An 11,158-nucleotide genomic window follows, 5' to 3' on the forward strand; every position below is an offset into this window, starting at 1 on the left:
CTTCTTCAAATGTCTCCAAATAATTACAACTTTTCATTAGAAGCATCACGTTGCGGTGAAAGTTAAAGCAAAAACAGAGAGAAAATGAAAATGAAAGATAAAAGGAGTAATTTTTAATTAAAAAAATGACCTTAATTTTAATTCAATTATTAGAAATTGTATAATGTAATACGAGTACATACTGTACATTTGACATTTTCGTTGTTTGGTGGAGTTTGACATTTTCATTTTAAAATATTTGTCATACGCATGGACGTGAAAGTGCTAATCAATAAGAAAAAAACAAGGGAAAAAAAAATGTTGAACCACTCAATTGTTTTGTCACAACTCACAAATACAAATCAAACTAAAATTCACAGCCCTTTTGTCACGCTTATAGCTGTTCCATATTTTTTCTTTTTTCTATTTTCACAACAGAACTCAAATATGGCCGATGCACAGAACACCACAGTAAGCAATTATCTCGTCACCAGAGGTCCAGAAGCAAAGTATAGCAGTCAGTTTGGTTTGACTGTTACAATACGACATGTTGGTACATGTAAAGCACAAAATTGGAGCTGAAGAGGAATTGAGTAATGTGGAAGCATAAGGCCTCCCAAGTCTCAATTAACATCATCTTCCTGGCTCCTGCTATTACTTATCAACTACAACATGATGGAACCCTTGCTCAAACTCAATGAGAAAGGTCCGGATTTCCATTGGGGCAAGTTCCACAACCAGTTTTGCAGGATCAACAGGTCCACCCCTCACAACCTTCACCTCTCCTGACGTGTCTTCTTCCACTTGCCAGACCAGTCTCTTTTTCTCCATTTCTGTCCTTTCTTGATTGGCGGATAAGTTCATCTCTGTCACTTTGCTAACCTGAAGTAGACAACCACAATATAATAAGAAAAAACTATATGGGGATCAACGATGAACTCTGGTCAGTGTCATAAGCTCATTCTTCTACCTTCTTCCTGGCGAAGAGCTTCTTCAGCTCTACATTTGCCATTACAGAAAGATCCTTGTCTTCTCCAATCTTAGCACCATTTGAACCAAAAGAAAAAAGTTAGAATACAATTCATATTTTCCTGGAGAATTCAGACTGATGAAAGGGAAGATGCTGACTCTAATTCGTATTTTTCCAAGTATTTTGTGAATAGGTGAGACCAGAAATTAGATAGTTGAGTAGAAAAAGTGAGAAATTAGAACCTCATATAAATGTGCTAACCGAAGGAGAACTTTTCCATCATCAAGCTCCTATGCAAATTAAAGAAAAATGATATCACAAGACTGGATTTGCTTATGATTCAGGTCCAATATTCTAGGAAAGAAAAATTGGATTCTTATTCTTTATAAGGTAGAATTAATGAAACTACTAAGAAGGAAATGAGATCCAAAATTCCTTATAATCCCCAACTACCTGAAGAGTTATAATTGCAACATTATCAGGTAAACTGTACGAGGAACCAGTCCCTGAAAAACTGGTTACATGAGAGTTCTTCCAGTTATCTCCATCCTACAGAAAGGGAATCATTGACTAATGAGAATTTCACAAGACTAGATGTACTCAAATATCTCTACTTTTTTAATGTATTTTTCAATTTCACCTGTTCAGCAAAGGCTAGTAGAAGAGGAGAATATATCTCTTGACCAAAAGAACGACGCCACTTAGCACCATCTCCCAGGTGGTCAATTCTGAAATAAAATTTTCCTTGGATCTGAAAAAGATTTCCAGAAGCAAGAGGTGGGTGCTAAAATTTAGGCAACTAAAAAATCTTCAAATAGTCAACCAGTTAAACCACATCAAGATACGGTTGTAAACCAAAACTCAGATTTGGTCTATAAGGGCAAGAAATTGCTAACTGCCAAACACTAGTTACAAAGTAGGTAATGTGTGCTTACTCTTAGTCCTGTGCATTCATTGAGAACACAGACTGTTTCATTTAGAGCCTCTGCAACACCTCTTGAGTCATCAAGTAGTAGTCTCCTATATGGTAAGAGAAACCAAAGAAATCCCAAGAATGAATTTAATTTGTGTACTTTCAAAAATAGTTCAGAGTCGTGAATTTCAATCTTATTTTAGAAACATCATGAAAAATGGACAACCAGTACATAATTGACAATTGTAAGTTGTAAGCTACACCATCCTATGAACAACAACTATCATTTTCTCGAGACAGTAAACATCAGTCCAGGGGGAAAACAAAAAGGCAGAACAAAAGAGTTATACATAAAAAAGCAACTTCCAAAGTATCACTAGTGATGAGATGAAGCATTTGGAAGTTAAGAACATACCTGTGGAGCATCAGCTCTATCTGTCCATCCACTGTGCTGGATCCTCCTACAGACCGATCCACCAAAACTGAAAATTCTGTTTTGTTATCTTGCATGTAAATCCCAAGATTAATCTGAAAGGACAACATAAAAAATTATGCAAAGCTAAATGAGCAAGTACAGAATTGACTCATCCAATGACTACTATATGGGTGCGGGACCTAAATTCATATAATCCGTATGCAGGATTTAGAAAATGTCAAGGGGGGAGATTATAAACAATATATACTGAAAATAGAACTGTCATGTCCCAGCATTCATGATAATCTGCCAATGAAAGAGAGAGACCATCATTCTCTTTCAGCTATATTCAGAACACTGTTTTAAATGCAAGTACACGTTGATGAAGAAGAAAAAATAAACATACTGGATAATAATTTCCAGCAACAGGTTGGTTCACTTTCAGGTCCCAATCTGTTCTATAGTCACGAATCTGCAAGAGAGATGGACCCTTGGATCATTTTATGCCAACAATAATTAGAAATGGGCATCAACTCCTAGAAGTCAAAACTTATAGAAAGACAACAGTTTCCATTGTGAAACATATATTTTATGACAAGAAAACATTATAATAACAACTTACTAAAACTAAAGGCTAATTAAAATTTTGATCATCAACGTGAAACATAAACTAACTAGAATTAATATTGTAAGAGCAGATAGTTAGTGTACCCTTTTGATAAAATCACGCCCATTAGAATCAGTATAGAATGTTTTGTTGGTAGCCATGGTAGTGGCTATTTGAGTCACAACTTCTTTTCCAGTGCCATCATCAATAGGTATAGGCCCAACCTGGTATTGCAGACACTGTCAATGAATACACCTAACAATGAACTTTAGTTTTGAATTTTGAATTGAATGTTATCCTTTTTTCTCTTTCTTATTTGGTAAGCTTACAATAAACTCGACTTCAACATGCTCCTTCTCCTTGTGAAGTCTGGTGATCTGCATACACAACCAATGAAACATTACCGGCAAAAGAACACCCATTACTCAAGTAAGTATTGAGCTAAGGTCTTCAGCTCTACCACTTATATCTTGAACAACAATACCAAAAAACAAGATAATGGATTTACTTCAGATCCATAACGTATAACAAAGTGTTATAAAATGATGCGATCAGGAAAAGGAAAATCTGGATAAGAAATGTGATTTAAGGGTTACTAACATTTTGTTTCACATTCCCATGTAGCTATCAGATGTCATGGAGAAAAGAATGATTAAACATGAAAGAATATCTTCTTCTAATTGACAAGGGTCCTTTAGCCAATAATTTTCTGAATTCTAATAAAAGCATGGAAGCAATTGGTTCCAATTGCATTTCATTCAAATTCAGAAGTGGCTTTTCATAATCAACTTTTTACAGATTTTCACTTATTTTAGCACGTAATAATGATGTTCCTGTTGCAGTAACAGAACAAAGAAAAACATATACAGAGATTTCAAGTACTTGACAAACAAGGCACCTGATATATCCATGAATTAATATGTTGATGTACTTCATCTACTACTGGTCCACGCATAATAGTCAAAGAAGCCTGAAACATTAAGCAACATTTGTTAATCAAGGGACAAACTTATGACTGAGTAGAAACTATATTTCAGAAGGTAGTACACACCTTTTCTCCAGGTTTTATGGGAAATGTACCATTTGGACGGAAGACATATGCCCCAGAATTCTATATAAAAGAAAAGGAAAAACCAAAAATTGTAGATAGAAAGAAGTAAACAACATAGAAAGGATCATTTAACCATCAGTTTTCAAGTCCTTCAAATTAAAAACACAAAGAAGAGAGAAGATAAGACACGGAAACAGACCACAAACTTCTATTCGGTATTGTATATACCTGAGGAACAAGAGGAGCTTTATCAATACTGCCATTAAATCCAGTATAAAAACTGTAAGACTGTTCGACCAATTCCTCAACCTTCAAAAGTAATGAATAACTGCATTACCAAAACTTAGCAATCACAATGTCAATAACCTGATATTTAATCACAGCAATTAAAAGAGAGATGTAAAAGGAAACAATTATGGAGAAGGAAATGTTAGCATCAGATAGATAGTAACTAAGCAACTCCTAGGTGCATTACATACCAAACTTCTGCTATTGACATAATTATTCATTTTGCCTTGAACTGTGGAAAAAGAAAGTTTCACATTTCCTTGACCAACTTCAATAGTTGACTTTTCCCCACTGTGAAATGTGTATATGGATGACCTGCTTGAACTAGCACCTATAACCAAAAGAGAAACAATCAACATGAAAAACTTATATTGCTAGGCTCAAGAATAGATTCCATGTATCCCTTAACAAAATTCTTTCATAAGCAATTATGAGAATGGACCTGTCCCTTTTGCATCTGAAATAGTGTATGTGCTGAAACCAAGTGGCGGTACGGATACTGTAAACGCAAGCCAATACCCTGGTGTCTTTGTTGGAGTTTGACCCAAGTATGCCTTAACATAGTAGTTTCTTAAGCCCGCATGGGCATCATCTAGAGGAAGAAGCTGTGATTCAATTTCTCTTCCCTCAGAATCATGAACAGTGACATTTTCAGTGATAACCTACAGAAATTCAGATATTAAACAGAAAATACAAACAATATCACACTGTATATATATGGTAAACCTTATTTCATTTAAGATGAAAGGGCATTCACCTCATATACATCACTTGAACACATAATGGAGAAGAAATTGTTGCACAAATCATTCCCCCCCACACCCCCCCACCCTTCCACACACACACGCAATATATATATATATATGTATATCACACACGCAATATATATATATATATATATGTATATACATATATATATTTTTTCAGAAAGTACATTGCGTGCATGTGCACACATAGCCTGATAGCCAAATAGAATAGAGGAAAGAGATTACTGAATCAGTCATTGATTATCAACTTTACATTCATGTAGGGTTTTTTACATGATGATCTGACCATTATTTCATATACTTTTATACTCTTGTTCTTGGATTATTGTTATGTTTTAGGGTGTTTTTAGTTCGTTTTAATTTAGTTTTATATTTTTATAGGTTTGAAGAGTAAAGAGGAGAAAACAAAGCAAAATGGAATATTTTCAGAGTAGAAATTACTGGGCAGATCAGTCAACTTCGCGGAATAAACTGCACTTCCTCGGAACAAACCAGATGTCGTGCCTTATACCGTTGGAAAGATACGGATGTTAGCTTTCCGAGGAATTTTACGGTTCGTGATTTGCATTTTTCTAGGAGAAGTTATGGCTATTTGACTGAAGGCAGTTCAGGCAGAAAATTTTGTGCGAAAATGCAAAGTAATTCTTTTTAGATTTCTTTCTTGGAACCCAATTGATGTTATGTGTATTTGGGAAGTATCTAGAGGAATCCAGGTTTATTATTTAAGGTCTAATCCTATTTTTGTTGGGATTTTGGGTGCCAAACCATCAATGACAACTCATCATAAGAATAATCCAAGTCCAACAAGGAAAGTCTTTACCAAAGAAGAAAAGGATTTGTTTCTTATTTAAAGGAAGGAGATCATCATCTTTAGGGGTTCTTTTTGAAGAGGAGAGACAAGAAGTGGCTGCCATCATTGTTTTCTTCCATCCGTCGTCATAGTTCATAAGTTTTTAATGCTTTCTAGGTTTTTAATTATGTTTTCTTTAAACATGAGCAACTAAACTCTTTTTCTAGGGATAGGATGATGCCCTAGCATGAATGTTTATGGTTTTTAATATTTATTTAATGGATTTTTAGTTTCTTTAGATGAATGCTTAATCACTGTTTTAATTGTTGCTATTTGTTAAGTTCTTTGACTGCGCACCTTAGGGCTTTGCATCTAGTAAATTTGAAGTTGAATTTGAGGCCGAGAGGCAATATAATTTGAATTAGCTTCTTGTGGTTGAGTGTGGTAAATTACATTGTTGCTCGAGAGAGAATAATGATTTGCTTGGTTCTCTTGTTTTCTAGAGCGTAATGAATCCTATTTGTTAAATTTGTGCCTGAGAAGGATAAATTGCATGTTAGGGTATACGACCTTTGCCTGAGAAGGAAAGAATCATGCACTTAAGGAAAACTGTGGTCTAAGTGTCTGAGAGGAACTTAGATACGAGAATTATCATCTAAAGAATTCAAAGAATTTGTTGAATGTATTAAAACCTAAACTGGATTGCTTGTGGTTGATTCCGAATCCCTAGTTCTTCCAATTGACTGTTAAACCATAATCTTCTATTTTCATTAGTTTACTTATTGTTCTTGATCCTTGTTTTTAATTGTTGCATTTTCATTTGCTCTCATCATAAATCATCACAATACTCTTCTCAAAGTCATTTTTAATTTTTAAGTTGTGTTTATTTTTATTAGATCTAAATAAGGAATTTAAGTTTTTGAATTAAATTAATAATCCTCGTGGGTACGACAACCTTTTATCCATATACTATATTACATCCACCCTGTATACTTGCAGGATTTTCACCACATGATCAATACAAAAGTGGGCATTTGCATAATTTTGGACTCCAAAGAATATATGACTTTACCGAACCCTGGTTAACATATTAATTAAATCTGAGAACTTGCAAGGACTTTCTTCATCATGCTTTTATTTATTTTGATAAATGGAAAGGAAGCAATGGTAAACAAAGCTCTGAGACTAGAACTGCAAAGTATGTACTCACAGGAATTCGAATTACGTCATCCCTCTTCCATCCTAGAGAATTGTACACCAGAACGATCTATAAATGAGAAAACACCATCAGACAATATATTTCACAGGTGGAATATAAATTCATACATACAAGTAAGAGCATAAAATTAGATACTATATTTTCCCTACCAATTTTTTCCCTTGAGACAAATTCACTTCTGATGCAGGGCAGTAGCTTATATTCAGAAGTGGGCACTGGCAAAGCAATGAAAACAAAAATTAAATTAAAAAATAGAAAAGATGAGACACAGGTCAAATGTCCTTTGTAGCTTGAATTTGAACTTTAAGGTAAAAAGTCACACATTATATTCAACTTCATTATTCAAGTTATCAAATACTTCTTACTGGCATACATGTCATAAAAAGAGTAATTTAAGTCCATCTTTAGTACTGCTACTACCCTATACTACACTTCAACATTCAAATTGTCACAAGCCAGGAATTTGCAGGTTATGTAATATGACATGAAAATAGCATACAAGCTTAAGGGCTCGTGATCCTTGCCTGTTGAAATTTTGTAGTTGGGTTTCCGGATCCAGTATGTAATGCAGACTCCACCAAGTGAGCAAGTGAAGTTGCAACTAGTTGCTCAGCCTGCACAAAGATAATGAACAAGTGAATGACATTTGAGTTAAATAGGCAAGGACTGAGGAGAAGATTGATGTTAAAGCTAATTCACACCTCTGTGTAGCCTATTGACAATCTTTTCGCATAATCATTGGCAACATGCTGTTTTTCTGTACCAGTGACTGCATCATGATGTTGAGCAATTGCCAAGGCATCTCCCAATGAGTCTGTGTTGGGCCCTGAATTACTCCTCCCTTTAAAAAATTCTAGTTGCCTTGCAGCCTTATTATCCAAGAGAAACATACAGACATGATGAGAAAAAAACTGTCATTAAACTGTAAAAACTAAATTCATGACAAGGACAGAAAAGTTAGATGAAGATACCAAATAATAGCCACTCATTTTTCTAACGTAGTATTTCAAGGCTGGCCTACTTGTGAAGTACCCTGTCCAGTAAGCATTAGTACGATCTGCATAACTGGTATGGTGCATGCTTCAGTTTCTACAGAAAGGTCAACATACCAAAAAAGAAAAAGATTATAAAAAAAAATAACATTAAACTCACGGGAAGAAGTCATCAGTCTTGATTGGCCATGATTCATTTGTAGCATATTTTGCATCAGTATATATGGATGGAGTAGAGTACAGAGCATTAACACGTCCATCCTAGAAGTATCCAACCAAAACCAATTAGAGTCTAGAATAACATCATAAAATAATTAACAAAAAGCATATAAAATAACAAGGCAATGCGATCTTTAATCAGTTCACCTCTGAAGAAAACCCATAAGTGTTAACAACTTGACAGATTATTGGGGGAGGGGAAGAGAAGGGGGGGGGGGGGGGGGGGGGGACAAACATGGTAAATAGACTGAAGTAAAATAACCAACAGCCGTATCTCATTGCTATAACCAATTAATCTCATAAAGCATACTACAGAAGAATAAAGGTAGGATCCTAACGAGTATGATAGTTATTAAACCTTATATAATACATCACCTTGAACATGATATAGACATACACAAAATTCTTAACCTGACCATTTGCCCTTTATGTTAATCTTTAATTGTTCACCAAACTTAGTAACACAAAAAGCAGTACTACCTCTGTGCACCCATGCCTTATAGCATATTTTCTATTATCCATGATACTGTGCATAAGAGTTGAATCTAGTCGACCAATTGGCCCTTTCACAACACAAGCATATCATTTTCATTAATTCTTCAACCAATAAACTGTCAAAATATCATCAGTTTAGAGAACTCCTAGAGGCTTGAAGGGTGTGAGACTATGATGATTTCATAAAACCAGCTCACAATTATACAAGTATTAAGTGATTGTTACCTTGTTGACATAATGAATGAGTTTGTCCATTTGCCGGAACCATGTGTGTGCATACTGATACTTAAAATCTGTTCCCATGGTCCACATTATATGATTTGTTCGAGTTATGTTAGCCTGAGAATAAATAATTGCTGTCAGCAACTGAAAGAGGGCCCTATATAATAGAAAAAACAATGAAAAAGAAATAGCATCTGGGTATCCAGATATATACATATATATATATATATATATAATTTCTCACATGCAGGGAAAGACAGCTAAGGTAAACTTACCTGTGATACTGCAGCAGCAACAAAGTCATTAACTCGGTTTTGAACATTGTAATCAAACAAAGTGATGTCATCCTTCAACAGAATACAAATTAAAATTTAACAATGCAAACATGTAATATGTTAGAAACTGAGGGAAATTTATCAAATTGTTCATGGTGTTACCTGAACAATTGGGGACACATCATTAACTTCAAAATAGAAACCAGATGGAGGCTCATAATTCTCAGGGAATGCACCAGAAAAAATCTGCAAGAAGTAAGAAGAAAAACACAATTAATTAGCAAACAAAACTTCCTCTGGTGCCAACAAAGAAAAGAAAACCAAAAGCACTAGATGCTACATAATGACTAAAAAGGAACAACTATCCATCATGGTATATGCATAATTCCAGATGTAAAATGCTGTATAAAACAAAAGGCAATCCTTGTTGTTCACCTGAGCAGAAGAACTGAGACTCTTAGAACCCCGCCAAACAACTTCAAGACTCTTCTCATCTTTGCGCTTAGCCCTGTCCTGGTAATCTATTCGACCAAAGAAAAGCGAGTCGAATCCAACCTACATCAATACCATAATATTGTCCAGAGTATATAAATAAATCTTTTTGCTAAAATGCTGCAGCATTAATTTCAGCATGGTTCACTCTTGGCGGGGGGAAAAGGAAAATTGTGTTCAAAGCTAAAGCCAAAGGCATACTTACTTCAGCTCCCAACAAGTAAGCCTGGACTGCCGAATGTCCGAAGGGGTCAATTTGCCAACCAATTCTTGGAGTCACATCAAATTCGTTTTTAATAAACCGATGCCCAAGAGTCGTCTGATCAATCATATCAATATAATGTGTTGCTGCCTCATCATGCATACACATCCCCCCATTGCTGCAGCAAAGGAAAAGGAAAAAAGCATTAAGATCCCAAGAGAATTTAAGAGAAAAAATACCACGACCTGATCGGCCATTGCCTTATAACATTTTGAATTACATGAATTCTAGTTGACCCGAGCTGACAAACTCCTTGACTATACGTTGGACTGCCTCACTCTGATCTCTCCACCAGCGCTGGAAAAATGCCTGTGCTAATTAAGCAAGTCAGAAGTCTAAGTCATAGCTATTGTGTGATGGTATCAAGTGGCATGTATAAATTTGGGGCGAACTGGAGGTACAATTACAATTAAGAGCAGAAGCAGGAACTAAAGAAAGGGTAAGACTGTGAAAGGCTTGCCTGTTCAACATAAATAAATTTTCGATTCTTGTCAGCCAACAGTGCAGGAACTAAAGAATCCAACACATTTTGCACGCAGGCCCCCTATGCAATATCCATTGAAACAAAAAAGAAACCTCAGAATCCAGCATCAAACTCATACCTAAGGACTTTATTAAGAGGTAGAGAGAGAGAGAGACCTGGATGGAATTGTTGGAGCCAACGTAATACTGGTCAACGGTCTTTAACCAGCCAACATCGTCGTGGGTGTGAGGGACCAAATGGACATTAATTTTTCCTGGGACTATCCCTTGGGAAGTGTTGTAGACCATAAACTTGGAATCGGCAACTAAAAATCCGACCAAGAAAACCAGGCAGAAGAGCAACCCAGTCGCCATTACCAGCTTTCAGCAAGCACTCTCTAATTAGACTCTAGTCTTTAATGAAAGCCAGCAGCAGCAGCTCAAGAGTAATTTCCGAAAGGGGCGTTTGCATCATTGCATGGGTAGGAGGACCAGTAATGCTTTACAAGTCTACTCAGAGTCGCAAGATGCCAAGATTGTTCACTCAGCCTTCCCTGCCATTCCTACTGTTCTTCTGTCTTTATTTTTAAGAAAAATAATAATATTCCTCATGCGAACCACGAGCTCATCAACTCCGACTCAATAATAACTTAGTGTTTTAATCACTCATTCAATTCATGTTCTTTTCCGCCCACCATGTTATTTCAATCCCGGCTTAGAGCTTTTATTGCTGTTTTTTA

At 35.7% G+C, this 11,158-nt stretch overlaps 1 protein-coding gene across 1 annotated transcript; it reads right to left on the reverse strand.

Annotated features, from left to right (window-relative positions):
* Window positions 1–288: 288 nt before the first annotated feature.
* LOC147289009 (putative alpha-mannosidase At5g13980) lies at window positions 289–11,100 on the reverse strand. Its single transcript, XM_086239436.1, has 29 exons — window positions 10,596–11,100; window positions 10,417–10,500; window positions 10,177–10,265; window positions 9,900–10,074; window positions 9,638–9,757; window positions 9,365–9,448; window positions 9,203–9,274; window positions 8,931–9,044; window positions 8,152–8,252; window positions 7,971–8,064; window positions 7,701–7,868; window positions 7,524–7,613; window positions 7,149–7,214; window positions 6,991–7,047; window positions 4,666–4,885; window positions 4,415–4,554; window positions 4,164–4,244; window positions 3,936–3,995; window positions 3,783–3,854; window positions 3,214–3,261; window positions 2,989–3,108; window positions 2,684–2,749; window positions 2,278–2,390; window positions 1,885–1,969; window positions 1,590–1,700; window positions 1,403–1,498; window positions 1,192–1,239; window positions 950–1,018; window positions 289–861 (listed from the first exon to the last, which is right to left on the reverse strand). The coding sequence occupies exons 1-29, from the start codon at window positions 10,791–10,793 to the stop codon at window positions 634–636; spliced, it is 3,069 nt and encodes a 1,022-aa protein (XP_086095562.1). The 5' UTR covers window positions 10,794–11,100; the 3' UTR covers window positions 289–633.
* Window positions 11,101–11,158: the final 58 nt, after the last annotated feature.

Source organism: Dryas octopetala, chromosome 4, assembly GCF_963921425.1.
Source record: "Dryas octopetala chromosome 4, drDryOcto1.1, whole genome shotgun sequence".
Classification (NCBI taxonomy): Eukaryota; Viridiplantae; Streptophyta; class Magnoliopsida; order Rosales; family Rosaceae; genus Dryas; species Dryas octopetala.